Raw genomic sequence first — 18,280 nt, forward strand, 5'->3', positions numbered from 1 at the left:
CGTGTGTGCGCCCACACGCACATGTGTGTATGAAAGTGAGTGTGTGAAAGTGAGTATTGTGCGCCTGGTACAAGCATCGTGGTGACGTCACCGCCACTTAGTGGCGAATGGCGGTTGTTGTTGTTGTGCGCATGTGTGTGAAAGTCAGTGTGTGTGTGTGAAAGTGGCCTCAAGGTGCACATGGCCTGGCACAAGCGTCGTGGTGACGTCACCGCCACTTAGTGGCGAATGGCGGTTGTTGTTGTTGTGTGTGAGGAGTGGCAGCGCAATGTGCAGCTCGCTGCACTACCAACCCGGTGACCTGAGTTCGATTCCCGCTCACAACCAACACCAATTATCTGAATGGGTCCTGGACCTCCCCAAGGTCGATCAATACGCCTGAAGGGAGACACTGTATTTGACACATATTTGGAGTTTGTACGTTCTCCCCGTGGTGGCATCGATGTTTTTCCTTCCACATTTATAAACAACATTGAGATTATTTAGATGATGCTCCTATGCATTTCCACATAAGCCACTATCATTTGTGGCCAGGATGCTTCTGAAAAATAAGTTAATACTTCAATGGGCTTTAACTGGTAAGATACAAAAAATAGTTTAGTTTTATATGTATATTCTAAGTGATTTACTTACCTTTCCTATACTTGCACTACTATTGTGTTTGTGTATTGTTTGTTGTTGTAACTTTCTGACCTGCTCTTACTGGTCATATGTGAAAAAATTGCTTCAAAGATCATCGGATTCCTCAAGAGAGATTATACCCACGTGTCTAGAGCGCATGATACTTTATGTTGTCAAACACACTCCTCCCCTCAGTCCCAAAGGTGAAAATTATGGATTTTCCAATTTTATGATCCCACTCCAGTCCTTACAAAATTTATATTGGACCCAGAGGAGCAGAGACATGTGACTTGGGTCCTATATAGAGCCCTGCTTCGGGATAAAGAAACGATCGAAAAATTATCATGTATGTTGGATTCGTCATGGAAATCAACTTAAGTGCATCCTCTCCCACATTGCCATTGGTGGTGTGGGATGCCCTCAAAGCTCACCTCAGAGGGGTCCTTATAGCCAGGGGTGCGTGGCTCAAGAAACTAAGGGGACAGAGGACACAGGAGATAGAGGCTAGGCTCAGGCTGCTTCATAATGAATATGTAATGCGAGCAAGGATTGAGGGGGGCGGAGTCTGGGTCACGTGGGGAGTGGGTGGAGTTAGGGTCACGTGGGAGAGAGGATTTAGGGAGAGAACCGGAAGGGGAAGGGGGAGTTGAGACGGAGTGAAACAGGAGGAGGCCATTCTGGGCAAGACGGAGAGTGGCGCGGTCGCCACGTGGTGGGAGACGTCGACATCGTTAGCCATCGGTGTCAGACGCAGAGAGCTAGCGGCTGTGGGAGGCTAGCTGTATATGGGGCAGTAGTGAAGCTAGAGAGCGGAGCAGCGGTGGGGCTGCATATCGGAGCAGCAGGGAGACTGCATATCGGAGCAGCCGAGGGCTGTGGAGAGGTCGTCGAGAGGGACGCGGGCCTGAGCGAGACGCCATGGTATCGAGATTCTACGAACCCAATAAAGGACAACGGAGATCGACATCTGAGAGAGAGTCCTTTATTACAAATATAAGACATCCCAACTTAAGGAGACATGGGGTGAGATTTGGCAAGAAAGAAAGGAGCTAAATAAGAACTAAAACGACTAGATCTCCCAACTGTTTATGAGGGCCAAGTTGCCATTTCGTGACCCCTCCCCAGCCACTGGTAGGATACTTGCAAGGATGGTTAAGCGCAAACGTGGACTGAGGCACATACCCACTATCTGAACCAGGACCAACTAGCTCTGAGCGCATCGATCAGGTTGTCTCCGCCGGAATTCCCGTTACGACTGAAAATCTGCGGTTGCACGAAATTGTCACTAGATGCATGATGCATGGCCCATGCGCAGCTGCGAATCCTCGCGCACCCTGCATGCAAGATGGAAAGTGCTCAAAGGCGTTCCCGAAGCAATTTTCTACCACAACAACGCACAATATGAATGGAGATCCTCTGTATCGTCGGCGACAAGGAATTTCAGCAGAAGTTAGTGGATCGTCAATGGATAACGGATATGTGGTGCCAAACAATCCCTATCTGCTGCTGAGGTACAATGCTCACATCAACGTCGAAGTCTTCACGTCACTAAGAGCTGTGAAATATATTTATAAATATATTTACAAATGATTCGACTGTGCCAATATGACGATCACTGCCGGCGAGAATGCTCAACTTCGACACGGCGAGCTGTCAAATTTCATCAACGCAAGACACGTGGGTGCCCCAGAAGCTATGTGGCGTTTGCTCGAGTTGCCAATGCATGATCGTTCGCATGCCGTGATGAGATTGCCCGTGCATTTGCCAAATCAGCAAGGCCTTGTGTTTCAAGAAGAAGAGGCGTTGGAAGCCGCACGAACAGGTCGCACTAAGCTCGAATCTTGATTTCAGTTAAATGTGATTGATCCAAATGCCCAATATTATCTCTAGAATGACATTCCCTACAATTATGTGTATGTCAACAACAACTGGAAGCAGCGACAAAGAGGAGGCACTCAGATCGTTGCGAGATTGTACACTGTTGGAATCAAACATGAGGAACGATTCTATCTTAGGATAGTCACGAAAACTTCAAATCTAGATTCTATCTTAGGATGATCTTGCTGCATGTAAAAGGTGCTACCAGTTTTGAATTCCTCAGAACCATCGATGGCATCGTTTACACCGCATTCAAGGAAACTGCCTTTTCATCGTCATTTGTTGGATTCAGACGAAGAATGGGATCGATGCATGCAGGAGTCCGCGACATATCAAATGCCGAATCAAATGCGACAGACGATTGCGTACATTTGCTGCTTCTGTAATGACATAACTTCAACCTGTGATGATGGGTACAAACTGAGTAATCATTGGAAAGATGTTATTAACCATGTAAAAAAGATTTAACTACGCATATTTGTACCATCTTATTTGACAGGTACTATTCTACTTTACCGAGTGTTGACATCCCCAGCGTTTAACAGTGCTGCTTTTTTGTATTTGGATCGTCAGCCAACAATGGCCGCAACCTCGAGTTGAGGTGCACCAATTGTTCTCTTTTAGCCCCGCCCACCCCCCCCCAACACGTTCCATTCATTGGCTACCACATTCAGATAAGCCCCTCTCCCCCTTAACTTGTATTTAAGAGCTTGTCTTTTGGATATTTCCTCACTTGATACAGTAAATTTAGCTGTGACTGTACCGAAAAAACCTAAGAGCATGAATCATTGCAGTCACGAAAGCTTCAAATCTAGAATGTCATAGAGGTGTTCAAAAATAAATAAATTAATGCATTCATTGGTGACTGGACTGAGACCTTCAACTCAACTCAACCTGGCCACCTGACATGCAGGATTCACTCTGATTGAGCTCAAGTTAAGAGACCCCACACGGAGGACTCACTCATCAGTTCTGAGACACCTTCCCTCACTCACTCACCGGCTCAGACTCCCTGACACTTACCGGCTCCAGGGTCCTCTCCCTTTACGGTCACAGCAAGCCACCCAGCCCCGCTTGCGCGTTCCTCTCGTTCTTCTTTGATGGGTGCATCCCCCGATGTTGCGGCCTCCATGTCTGTGTGGCAGAAAATGTAATGCCATCCTGATGAAAATAAGAATAGGCTTTCACCTTTCTGGCAAAAACACAGGTGATAAGATACTCTTTGGTTCTTTTGGTAAAGTCACGTAGGTATAAGTATAACCCGTAAAAACAAAGTTTTTCACTATAAATCCTTTATATGCGTGGCGGCTGGAGTTCTCTCGTCCTCTGGCTTGAGATGGCTGCCACCTATGGGTCAGATGATTGCATTGCACCATTAAGCAATTGGTAATTAAATATATTTTTGTCCTAAAAAGTGTAAAATTTTGGAAAAAAATTTTCACGAACATTGTCACGCACAACGAGTCTGTGTGGAAAATGTCAGCTCGATTGGATCACGGGAAGTGGGTTAAAAAACGACCGAAAGATTTGCACGGTCCTAAGCAAGCAAGCGAACTTAATATAAAGGATTTAATAAAATAAGAACCAAAGAGTATGGATTCCTGCAGTCACGAAAGCTTAAAATCAAGGTGATAAGATGTTCAAACACCACATAGACACCTATCGCAAGGCATTAAAAGTATGCATTAATCACACATACTTGTCATAAAACATGCAAACAAGTATGCTTTAATCATGCATGCATTTTGCTTGAAACTGATTGGCCTATACTAGAGACCTTTTGATGGCTTTGTCTCACCAGTGCTAGACCAAAGGCCGCCAGAAGGCAAACAGTACAAGGATGCCAAAGCATTAATAGCTAGGGCTAAGCAGTTATACATATATGGTATCATTTCACCAGTATTAAGAAATAAAAAAGGCATTATCATTTCTGGTATAATAAAGGTGTTAAGATGTTAAAACACCAAATAGACATCATTGTAAAGCATCAAATCTGCATTAACCACACATACCTGTGGTAAAACATGCAAACAACATAACTAAGCAAATCAGAGTGGAACAATGTAATGTTAAGGCCATGAAAATGATCGTAGAAGGTCTTCACTTCAGGTGTACCATCTAAGTATTGAAGTACTCTCAAAACCTCATGTGACTTTTTACCCAGAAAATTAAGGGGAAAAAACATTGATGTCGTCGCCTAACAGGAGACGGGTGTGAAGGACAGCATACGGATGGATGGCAAGTTACAAAATAATGACACCCTTTTTGTGGCCATCTACTAACCTAAACATGGCCTTGCCACCTTCACCAAGCAACACCTAAAGGAGGATGCTTTAAAGTCTATCACTATAAGCGATGGTACGTCAACAATAAGGGTCACAGATGGGTCGTTTGGCAGTCTTCTGCTTTAGTATGGTAGGATGGAAAAGCAACAGTTTTGAAATGCGTTATAGTTGAATGCTAATTTAGCCACTGTGTGGATCGCAGCAGCACCACCAATATGTGCATATTTGGTGGAATGGTCGGTGATGTGCTTGTTGGTTTGGCTTTCACTACAGTCACAGTACGGCAATTTTTTGATCTTCCACCTGTGGAAGGTGTATGCGTATCTCCCATGTTGCGTTCAACCACGGTTTAGCATGGTTCAGCATAGGTTTTGTGGGATACGTCTGGTAATTCCAGTTGGGTCTTCAAATGAGGTTTTTGTTTATCATATCCATAGCTATCCACATTTATCTCCAGCAAGTGCCATTTTTGTTTTCTGGCTGCTAGAGAAAAGGCACGCATCCAGAGAAGTTTCCTGGATTTCAGCCTATGGCGTGGGGGTTCTTCTAAGTCCGTTTGCAGCGGCAGAGCAATGTTGTCCATAAGACTGCGGTATTCGCAGGTCATAGCGGGCATTGTGTCAGATGCTGTCTGGGGTGATGTTTGCCAGCATAGCAAGCCACAGGAGTGAAGCGGGCTTCAGGGTACCGCTGATGTTACAGGAGTGCAATTTTGATTTTGCTATCCATGAGATTTGTGCGAGAGCTGACACTCCACAGTGCAGTGGGTCAGGGCCTGCGTAGATAACTTAAATGTGCGGGCATCGCTTTCTCACATTGTTCCTGAAAGTTTCTGAAAAATGTTTAATCAAATTTTGTTTCTTTTTGGTTTGTTTAAGGCGGTGGTCTTAGGTGACCAGCCAGTTTAGGGAAACTGGTAGGGATGTGCTAGCGGTGTTATAAATAAGTTGACACTGAATGTTTTTGTGGCTTTTTGTTCAGGTCGAAGATGGAGATGATGCTTTTGGAGGTGTCTCACTTAAGGTGCCAGAGTGGAATATGGCAGCCTTCACACAGCACACTCTTGTTACATGAGAAATCACGATGAATGCTTTCAATGTGGTAACCGGACATCGATCTTCCGGTCTCCAGAGCAACAAGACAAGCCACACCAACGGACTTCTTCAGGGCCAAACAACGCGCCAGATAGGTCCTCCAACTGAATATTGAGGGACTCGTAAAATTAATGTCCTGACGCTCCAAAAAACCCATGTCATGGATGCCCTACATGCCAGTCGCTACCACATCCATGAATACAACCTCATGACGAGCCATTACCACAAGAAATATGGCCTGGCCATGTACATGAAGAACACCACACAGAATTATATGCCTTCCCACCAACTGAAAAAGAAACCGCCTACCATCAGCATCAAGATAGGGGAACTGCATATTATCAACATGTACAAAGACCTTCATTCAAAATCGCCAAAGCCACCGCTCCCAAGTTTACCAATCCCAGACCTATACATTGGTGACTGTAACAGCCACCATACTACGTGGGGCTATGCAGTATATCAGGCCAACAGTGAAGACCTCATCAAATGGATGTCCGCCAAAAATCTGCACCTGGTTTTCAATTCCAAGCAGTAAGCAACTTTCCACTCTGCTCGCTGGCAACGCGCGTACAACCCAGTCCTCACTATTGTTTCCAAAGATCAAAGTGGGAGCATGCTTCACGCATCCCACAACATTCTCCCAAGCTTCCCCAAAAGTCAATATAGGCCCATCATCACCCACATGGGCATCAAAATCGCCGTGATTCTGTCAAAACAATTACCAAGGTGGAACCCAGTCAAAGCTAACTGGGACCACTATAAGCAGGCTGTAGAAAGAGTGGCGAGTCAACGACATGCCACCAACTGGATCAACACAAGCATCCACTTTCAATGACATCGAATTCACTTTGAAGACCTAAACACCATGGGGGAATGTTTCCAGAAATGGAGGCCCAAGCAAAATCTTCACAAAACCGTCAATGTATTTCATATTGATAATTATAGGAGCACCAAGCAAACTCTTAAAGTGACCTTCTGTGGTAACACTGTGCAACACGATCCCAATCCAACCTATCTCGGATTGAAGTTAGACAATACGCTAACCTTCCACGGCCACATATAGAAGGTAGCTGCCAAGACGAAAACAATGATCAAACTGGTCCAAAAACTAGCAAGCACAAGCTGGGGAGCATCAGCACCCTCAGTGCTACGGACATCAACAATGGCCCCTGTGTACTCTGTAGCCAAGTACTGTGCACCAGTATTGACCAGAAGTAGTCAAACTCAACTTGTTGATGTCCAACTGAACAGTGCAATGCATTGCATCACTGGAACCCTCAAGTCGATCCAAATACCCTGGGCTGCCCGCGCTGTCAGAACATCTCTCCCCAACACATCCACCACAACACTGCAACCCTCCGGGAAGTCCTGAGAATCGAGGAAAACAGTCACCTTCCCACTCATCAGGACCTCAATAACGTCTCTTGTCATCACTTGAAGTCACACAAACCCTTTTGAACCAATATGCTTAACTTTCAACACCAATACAACTTGGAAAGCTAACTGCAGTTCAAAAGAACTCACAAACACCTTGTGAAAGTCCCAATGCAGATAATCCCTGTATACGTTATGTTTTAAGATAAGTTTTGAAATATATTTTTCACCCGGGCAACACCGGGTACTTCCCGCTAGTCCATATATATAATAGTGTGCAGCCACGTAGGGTGCATATAGTCCCCATTGTGTGTCAAGAATAAAGAAAGGTGCCTCCAAACTGTGTCACTAAATTAGTATGGTAATGTATTAGTAGTGATGTTCCTCGCTGTATTTCTTGTATAATATAGTAGTGTACTAGTAGTGATGTTTCTCGCTGTATTTCTTGTATGCTAGCATAGCAGTAGTGTAGTGACTGTGATTGTCACTGTGTGGTGCCGGGCTTACGAAGCCACGGCGGATAATGTGTTGTCATTATGGGCAGCCCGCTTACGGGGCGTAGTACCAGCCCTAGCGGGGCTTCGGTCAGTGCTGGTCAGTGCGGAGGCACCGCGAGCAGTGTGCGGTGCGGGCTCCTGGTGAGGGAGCGAGCGTCAGCCAGCCAGGGTTACGTTGGGGCATGATACGCTGGTTGACCTGCTGACACGTGACCGGATCATATTGGAGGGGGGGCACCGGTGGACGGGGGTCGCTGGGCGGTCACGTGGTCTAAAAGAGCTCTTAGGAGCCTATGAGAAAGAGCTCAACCAAAGCTACAGAGGAAAAGACTCAATGTAAACAGACTACAAGTCCCAGAAGTAAAGGCCTGACTCAAAGAACTAGCTCGAAAACTTAGCACCAACCAGGCTTCAGGAAATGTTAATGAGTACTGGACACAATTGAAGATGGCAGTAATAACCAGCTGTGAATCACCATTGGCTACACAAGAAAGAAAAACTTTGACAGGTTTGATGACAACCACCAGGAAATCACAGGCCTCATTGACAAGAAACGGAAAGCATTCATTGCCTGGCAACAAACACAAACAGTCTAGACAGAAAAAACAAGCATATTAGGGGGGGAAATCACATACAAGGACAGAAAATACAAACTAAAATCCGAAACTGAAGAACAACTGGTTCAAGAACAACGAAATAGAAATACATTTTGTAGATTCCAATAACTCACGTGAATTTTTGAAAGCAACCAAAGTATTATATGTGTAGTGACATCACGGATGGCACTGTATTGTACCGGCCCTAGAGGGGCACGGCGTGCAATGTACTCACATCGTGGACATCACATATGTAGCAACATCGTGAATGTCACCGAGCAATGCCGGCTCTACATGGGGCCCCAGGTGGGGGCTCGGCGGTGGTCATGGGCAGGGGGGGAATGATCCTACGGGAAGGAGGAAGGGTCGAGAGAAAGCTCGGACTCTCTCAAAGGTGGGCGTGGCCAAGGGCGGGGCCGGCCATGACCCGGGAGCATATAAGCAGGGTCCCCACAGGCACCGGGGTTTAACGTTGCTACCATCATCTGAAAATCTACATTCTACGTCGAAGAAGAGTCTTCAACACGTGGACCTGGACCCGAGCTGAGGTCCGGTCCGTTGTAGCTAACACCCAGTGTGTTAGTGTAGTTTAGCCGGGTGGCTCACCACCCTAGGCTGTTGTCTGGTAAAGGGGCAGCTACCCCTTTATGTATTACGTGTTGTTGTAATAAATGTGTTGCGTCTAAGAAATACGTCTGCGACTCGGTTTAATCCACTACATATGGACCATCAAAACAGGGCCTTGAACCACTCCGGTATAAAGATAGGACGGACATCTTCAAAGACAAAAATGCAATCTTCTCCCGCTGGCAGGAACACTTCAGCAGTCGTCTTTACAACTGCAATGCCGTTATAGATGCTTCTATATTCAGTGAGATTCCGCAACACTCTACCATACCACTAAGGACTTAGCTGGAAACCCAAAGATGCTTGAAGTGGCTGAAGCTATCAAGTAGATGAAAGTGAACAAAGCTAGGTTGCTAGACAAGATATCTGCTGAGATTTACAAACATAGAGGACAACGCCTACTAGAACACCTCGACTACAAGGGATCCCAGAAGTAGAATACCAGCATAGTAGTAGTATAGTATAGTGTAGTAGTGTACCAGCATAGTAGTAGTGTAGTATAGTGTAGTAGAATACCAGTATAGTAGTAGTATAGTATAGTGTAGTAGTGTACCAGCATAGCAGTAGTGTAGTATAGTGTAGTAGTGTACCAGCATAGTAGTAGTGTAGTATAGTCATAGTGTAGTAGTGTACCAGCATAGTAGTAGTGTAGTATAGTGTAGTAGAATACCAGTATAATAGTAGTGTAGTATAGTCATAGTGTAGTAGTGTACCAGCATAGTAGTAGTGTAGTATAGTGTAGTAGAATACCAGTATAGTAGTAGTGTAGTATAGTCATAGTGTAGTAGTGTACCAGCATAGTAGTAGTGTAGTATAGTGTAGTAGAATACCAGTATAATAGTAGTGTAGTATAGTCATAGTGTAGTAGTGTACCAGCATAGTAGTAGTGTAGTATAGTGTAGTAGCATACCAGTATAATAGTAGTGTAGTATAGTCATAGTGTAGTAGTGTACCAGCATAGTAGTAGTGTAGTATAGTGTAGTAGAATACCAGTATAGTAGTAGTGTAGTATAGTCATAGTGTAGTAGTGTACCAGCATAGTAGTAGTGTAGTATAGTGTAGTAGAATACCAGTATAGTAGTAGTGTAGTATAGTCATAGTGTAGTAGTGTACCAGCATAGTAGTAGTGTAGTATAGTGTAGTAGAATAGCAGTATAATAGTAGTGTAGTATAGTCATAGTGTAGTAGTGTACCAGCATAGTAGTAGTGTAGTATAGTGTAGTAGAATACCAGTATAATAGTAGTGTAGTATAGTCATAGTGTAGTAGTGTACCAGCATAGTAGTAGTGTAGTATAGTGTAGTAGAATACCAGTATAATAGTAGTGTAGTATAGTCATAGTGTAGTAGTGTACCAGCATAGTAGTAGTGTAGTATAGTGTAGTAGAATACCAGTATAGTAGTAGTATAGTATAGTGTAGTAGTGTACCAGCATAGTAGTAGTGTAGTATAGTGTAGTAGTGTACCAGCATAGTAGTAGTGTAGTATAGTCATAGTGTAGTAGTGTACCAGCATAGTAGTAGTGTAGTATAGTGTAGTAGAATACCAGTATAATAGTAGTGTAGTATAGTCATAGTGTAGTAGTGTACCAGCATAGTAGTAGTGTAGTATAGTGTAGTAGAATACCAGTATAGTAGTAGTGTAGTATAGTCATAGTGTAGTAGTGTACCAGCATAGTAGTAGTGTAGTATAGTGTAGTAGAATACCAGTATAATAGTAGTGTAGTATAGTCATAGTGTAGTAGTGTACCAGCATAGTAGTAGTGTAGTATAGTGTAGTAGAATACCAGTATAATAGTAGTGTAGTATAGTCATAGTGTAGTAGTGTACCAGCATAGTAGTAGTGTAGTATAGTGTAGTAGAATACCAGTATAATAATAGTGTAGTATGGTCATAGTGTAGTAGTGTACCAGCATAGTAGTAGTGTAGTATAGTGTAGTAGAATACCAGTATAATAGTAGTGTAGTATAGTCATAGTGTAGTAGTGTGCCAGCATAGTAGTAGTGTAGTATAGTGTAGTAGAATACCAGTATAATAGTAGTGTAGTATAGTCATAGTGTAGTAGTGTACCAGCATAGTAGTAGTGTAGTATAGTGTAGTAGAATACCAGTATAATAGTAGTGTAGTATAGTCATAGTGTAGTAGTGTGCCAGCATAGTAGTAGTGTAGTATAGTGTAGTAGTGTACTAGTAGTGTACTAGTAGTATAGTAGTAGTATATTATAGTAGTTGTAATAGTAGTAGTGTACTAGTAGCATAGTAGTTGTAATAGTAGTAATGTACTAGTAGTGTACTATTAGTGTATTAGTATAGTAGTAGTATATTAGTAATATCTTAGTAGTATATTAGTTGTATATTATAGTAGTAGTGTACTAGTAGTATATTAGTAGTATATTATAGTAGTATATTACAGTATCTTAGTAGTATATTATAGTATTTTAGTAGTATATTATAGTATATTATAGTAGTAGTGTACTAGTAGTATAGTATAGTAGTAGTATATTATAGTATATGATAGTATATTAGTATATTATAGTAGTATATTAGTAGTATATTATAGTAGTATCTTAGTAGTAAATTATAGTATCTTAGTAGTATATGAGTAGTATATTATAGTAGTATATTATAGTAGTATACTATAGTAGTGTATTATAGTATATTAGTAGTATATATTAGAAGTATATTATAGTAGTATATTAGTAGTATATTATGGTAATATACTATAGTAGTATATTAGTAGTAGATTATAGTATATTAGTAGTATATTAGTAGTATATTAGTGGTGTATTATAGTAGTATATTATAGTATAGTAGCATATTAGTAGTGTATTATAGTAGTATATTAGTATATTATAGTATATTAGTAGTATATTAGTAGCGTATTATAGTAGTATATTATGTATATTTTAGTAGTATATTAGTAGTGTATTATAGTATATTATAGTAGTGTACTAGTAGTATATTATAGTAGTATATTAGTAGTGTATTATAGTAATATATTATAGTATATTATAGCAGTATATTACTAGTGTATTATAGTATATTATAGTAGTGTACTAGTATATTAGTAGTATATTATAGTAGTATATTAGTAGTGTATTATAGTAGTATATTATAGTATATTATAGTAGTATATTATAGTAGTATATTATAGTAGTATATTAGTGGTGTATTATAGTATATGAGTAATATATTATAATATATATAATAGTAGTGTACTAGTAGTATATTAGTAGTATATTAGTGGTATATTAGTGGTATATTATAGTGTATTAGTAGTATATTATAGTAGTATATTATAGTCGTATATTAGATGTGTACTAGTAGTATATTATAGTATATTAGTAGTATCTTAGTGGTGTATTATAGTATATTAATAGTATATTAGTAGTGTACTAGTGGTATATTAGTAGTATATTAGTAGTATATTATAGTATATTAGTAGTACTGTATATTGTAGTATATTAGTAGTATCTTAGTAGTATACTATAGTATATTAGTAGTATACTATAGTATATTAGTAGTATATTAGTAGTATATGAGTGGTATATGAGTGGTATATTAGTAGTACTGTATATTAAAGTGTATTGTAGTCGGAGTGTCCTCACTGTATCTGTTGCCCGCCGTGTCCCGCGTCTCCCTTGGCGCTCGGAGGCAGCGGAACCGCCGCGAGCGCCGATTCGAGACTTGGGGACCGCGGCGAACAGCGCCGAGCGCCGATTCGAGACTTGGGGACCGCGGCGAACAGCGCCGAGCGCCAATTCGAGACTTGGGGACCGCGGCGAACAGCGCCCAGCGCCGATTCGAGACTTGGGGACCGCGGCGAACAGCGCCGAGCGCCGATTCGAGACTTGGGGACCGCGGCGAACAGCGCCGAGCGCCGATTCGAGACTTGGGGACCGCGGCGAACAGCGCCGAGCGCCGATTCGAGACTTGGAGACCGCGGCGAACAGCGCCCAGCGCCGATTCGAGACTTGGGGACCGCGGCGAACAGCGCCGAGCGCCGATTCGAGACTTGGAGACCGCGGCGAACAGCGCCGAGCGCCGATTCGAGACTTGGAGACCGCGGCGAACAGCGCCCAGCGCCGATTCGAGACTTGGGGACCGCGGCGAACAGCGCCGAGCGCCGATTCGAGACTTGGGGACCGCGGCGAACAGCGCCGAGCGCCGATTCGAGACTTGGAGACCGCGGCGAACAGCGTCTCTGGTCACAATCCGCTACGAGCGGCAATGCACTTTCACTTAACGTTCACACGCACAGACAACAACAACATCAGACGACAACGACATCAGACAACAACAACATTAGACAACAACAACGACATCAGACAACGAAAACATCAGACAACAACAACGACATCAGACAACAATATCAAACAACAACATCAGACAACAACAACAGATACCAACATCAGACAACATCAGACATCAGACAACAACATCAGATAATAACAACATCAACATCAGACAACGACATCAGACAACAACATCAGACAACATCAGACAATAACAACATCAGACAACAACATCAGACAATAACAACATCAGACAACAACAACAACAGACAACAACATCAGACAACAACATCAACATCAGACAACGACATCAGACAACAACGACATCAGACAACAACAACGACATCAGACAACGATATCAGACAACGACATCAGACAACAACATCAGACAACGACATCAGACAACAACATCAAACAACAACATCAGACAACAACATCAGATAATAACAACATCAACATCAGACAACGACATCAGACAACAACATCAGACAACATCAGACAACAACATCAGACATCAGACAATAACAACATCAGACAACAACAACAACAACAGACAACAACATCAGACAACAACATCAGACAACAACAACAGACAACAACATCAGACAACAACATCAACATCAGACAACAACATCAGACAACAACAACATCAGACAACAACATCAGATAATAACATTAGATAATAACAACATCAGATAATAACAACATCAGACAACAACATCAGACAACAACATCAACATCAGACAACGACATCAGACAACAACATCAGACAACAACAACATCAGACAACGACATCAGACAACATCAGACATCAGACAATAACAACATCAGACAACAACATCAGACAATAACATCAGACAACATCAGACAATAACATCAGACAACGACATCAGACAACAACATCAGACAACGACATCAGACAACATCAGACATCAGAAAACAACATCAGATAATAACATCAACATTAGACAACGACATCAGACAACAACATCAGACAACAACATCAGACAACAACAACATCAGACAACAACAACATCAGATAACGACAACAACAGACAACAACATCAGACAGACAACAACATCAGACATCAGACAACAACATCAGATAATAACATCAGATAATAACAACATCAACATTAGACAACGACATCAGACAATAACATCAGACAACATCAGACAACAACATCAGACAATAACAACATCAGACAATAACAACAGCAGACAACAACAGACAATAACAACAGACAACAACATCAGACAATAACAACAGACAACAACAACAGACAATAACAACAGACAACAACAACAGACAATAACAACATCAGACAACAACAACAGACAATAACAACAGACAACAACAACAGACAATAACAACAGACAACAACAACAGACAACAACAACAGACAATAACAACATCAGACAACAACAACAGACAATAACAACATCAGACAACAACATCAGACAATAACAACAGACAACAACAACAGACAATAACAACATCAGACAACAACAGACAATAACAACAGACAACAACAGACAATAACAACATCAGACAACAACATCAGACAACAACAACAGACAATAACAACAGACAACAACAACATCAGACAACAACATCAGACAATAACAACAGACAACAACAACAGACAATAACAACACAACAACATCAGACAACAACATCAACAACAGACAACAACAACATCAGACAACAACATCAGACAATAACATCAGACAACATCAGACAATAACAACAACAGACAACAACATCAGACAACAACAACATCAGACAACGACATCAGACAACAACAACATCAGACAACATCAGACAATAACAACATCAGACAACAACATCAGACATCAGACAATAACAACATCAGACAACAACAACAACAGACAACAACATCAGACAACAACATCAGACAACAACATCAACATCAGACAACGACATCAGACAACAACGACATCAGACAACGATATCAGACAACGACATCAGACAACAACATCAAACAACAACATCAGACAACAACATCAGATAATAACAACATCAACATCAGACAACGACATCAGACAACAACATCAAACAAAAACATCAGACAACAACATCAGATAATAACAACATCAACATCAGACAACGACATCAGACAACAACATCAAACAACAACATCAGACAACATCAGATAATAACAACATCAACATCAGACAACGACATCAGACAACAACATCAGACAACATCAGACAACATCAGACAACAACTTCAGACAACAACAACATCAGACAACAACAACATCAGACAACAACAACATCAGACAACAACAACATCAGACAACAACAACATCAGACAACAACAACATCAGACAACAACAACATCAGACAACAACAACATCAGACAACAACAACATCAGACAACAACATCAGACAACATCAGACAACATCAGACAACAGACAACAACATCAGACAACAACATCAGACAACAACATCAGACAACAGACAACGACATCAGACAACAACATCAGACAACAACAACATCAGACAACAACATCAGATAATAACAACATCAGACAATAACATCAGACAACAACATCAGACAACAACATCAACATCAGACAACGACATCAGACAACAACATCAGACAACAACAACATCAGACAACGACATCAGACAACATCAGACATCAGACAATAACAACATCAGACAACAACATCAGACAATAACATCAGACAACATCAGACAATAACATCAGACAACAACATCAGACAACGACATCAGACAATAACATCAGACAACATCAGACAACAACATCAGACAACGACATCAGACAACATCAGACATCAGACAACAACATCAGATAATAACAACATCAACATTAGACAACGACATCAGACAACAACATCAGACAACAACATCAGACAACAACAACATCAGACAGACAACAACATCAGACATCAGACAACAACATCAGATAATAACATCAGATAATAACAACATCAACATTAGACAACGACATCAGACAACAACATCAGACAATAACATCAGACAACAGCAGACAACAACAACATCAGACAACAACATCAGACACAACAGACAACAACATCAGACACAACAGACAATAACAACAGACAATAACATCAGACAACAACAACAGACAATAACAACAGACAACAACAACAGACAATAACAACATCAGACAACAACATCAGACAATAACAACAGACAACAACAACATCAGACAATAACAACAGACAACAACAACATCAGACAATAACAACAGACAACAACAACAGACAATAACAACACAACAACAAACAACAACAACAACAGACAACAACAACATCAGACAACAACATCAGACAATAACATCAGACAATAACATCAGACAATAACAACAACAGACAACAACATCAGACAACAACAACAGACAACAACAACATCAGACAACATCAGACAATAACAACATCAGACAATAACATCAGACAATAACAACATCAGACAACAACAACAACATCAGACAACAACAACAGACAACAACAACATCAGACAACATCAGACAACAACATCAGACATCAGACAACATCAGACAACAACAACAACATCAGATAACAAACATTTGCTTTCCCATTACGCCTCGATCCATTGTCTACGCCCCCCGTCCTCCCCACCCTGAACTCAACCGGTTTGATGGGGTGGCTTGTCCCGCGGAATACACAATCTGCAGTGGGTCCAGGAATTTCCCTCCCAACTCCTCGTATCGTCTGCGCTGTCCGCGTAAAATGTCCCACCCTGACCCCTTCCCCGTGCTGTGAGTGTCTCATTGCTAACCGCAGACAATTTTAAGCCATATTTCGATTTAAAGCTTTCGTGACTGCAGGGATTCATCTTCTTGGTTCTTTCGGTAAAGTCACCACGTAGAAGGGAAGTAATAAAATAATAAAAATAAAACATAATAAAATTAAATTAATAAAATCATTCTCAAGAATATGAATCCTTGCAGTCACGAAAGCTTCAAATCTAGAATTTTAAGACAATGTACAGGTGCCGCAACGCAATTTGGCCTGGGGGGGAGGGGGGGGGGTCGGCCAATCTCCTGGCACTGTGAAACCGTGGGACATCCCCACTAGGGGCCCCTCGGGTAAAAACCCATGGCACCAGGTGTAGTAACTGCCCCCCTTGGGTGCGGGGAGAAGAGGAAATCACACTGTTCAGGATTTACCTGAACAGAGTGGTTGTGCAGCAGTGATAGTGCTTGATTTTTTACATTTTCGTCTTTTTTACGCGAAGGAAAACCTCGCTCTCGTCGCCGCTCAGCAAGCTCGTTTTGCGTTGTTAGAGGAAACCGCGAGTCAGCGTTTCTGCGCATGAGGAGATGCGTGCTTGGGCGCCGCGATCAGCGTCATAATAAATTGTGAAAATGTGCGATTTTATTAGTTTACATTTGACCAAGAGCAAAAACAAATAGCGCGTTTTCATCTGGAGGCTGTGTACTTTGTTGAAATGTAAGCCCAATAGTTTGTCAGTTAAAAGTGTTGCAAGGATAAGTGTGCACAGACAGACAGATAAAAAATACGTTTATAGGTAAGATTATGGAAGTAAAAGTTTTATTTTATGCAGTATCATCAGTGACTAGGATATTCAGGAGGCACTAGATGTTTTGGGAAGATGTTTGTTAAATAGGAGGTTCCTTGTCAAATGTTCTTAAATGTGTAGCGAGTTCAACGGAGTCGCAGACATGGTCTTGGGAGCAACACGTTTTATTAAACTTTTAGCACAACATACTCCAGGCTATTAACACACTCTCGGGTGGTGACCACCCAACTAACCACGCTATGGCAGAACTAGACACGGTTCCACTATCCCCGTCCGGACCAGAATCTGGGTCCCAGACCGTGTGGCTTGAGGCTTCAAGCTTGACGTGGATCTCCTGCCTCTCCAACAGTAAGAACCCTGAGCCCCTCACAGGGCCCCCCTTATAAATCGGGCTGAGCTGGCTCCGCCTCTCACCCTGCCCACCTTCTCCAT

General features: G+C 41.9%; 1 protein-coding gene across 1 annotated transcript in view; it reads right to left on the bottom strand.

Annotated features, from left to right (window-relative positions):
* The window catches only part of LOC133360698 (zinc finger protein 814-like), a 42,395-nt gene extending 24,115 nt beyond the window's left edge, over positions 1–18,280 (bottom strand). The window contains exons 1-3 of the mRNA XM_061579487.1: positions 18,263–18,280; positions 12,580–13,189; positions 3,523–3,633 (exon numbers count right to left, since the gene is read on the bottom strand). Coding sequence (XP_061435471.1) covers positions 3,523–3,633; positions 12,580–13,189; positions 18,263–18,280 — 739 coding nt within the window. The remainder of the gene's footprint in view (positions 1–3,522; positions 3,634–12,579; positions 13,190–18,262) is intronic.

This window comes from Lethenteron reissneri, chromosome 69, assembly GCF_015708825.2.
Source record: "Lethenteron reissneri isolate LAM-NWPU_2019-01 chromosome 69, ASM1570882v1, whole genome shotgun sequence".
NCBI classification, from domain to species: Eukaryota; Metazoa; Chordata; class Hyperoartia; order Petromyzontiformes; family Petromyzontidae; genus Lethenteron; species Lethenteron reissneri.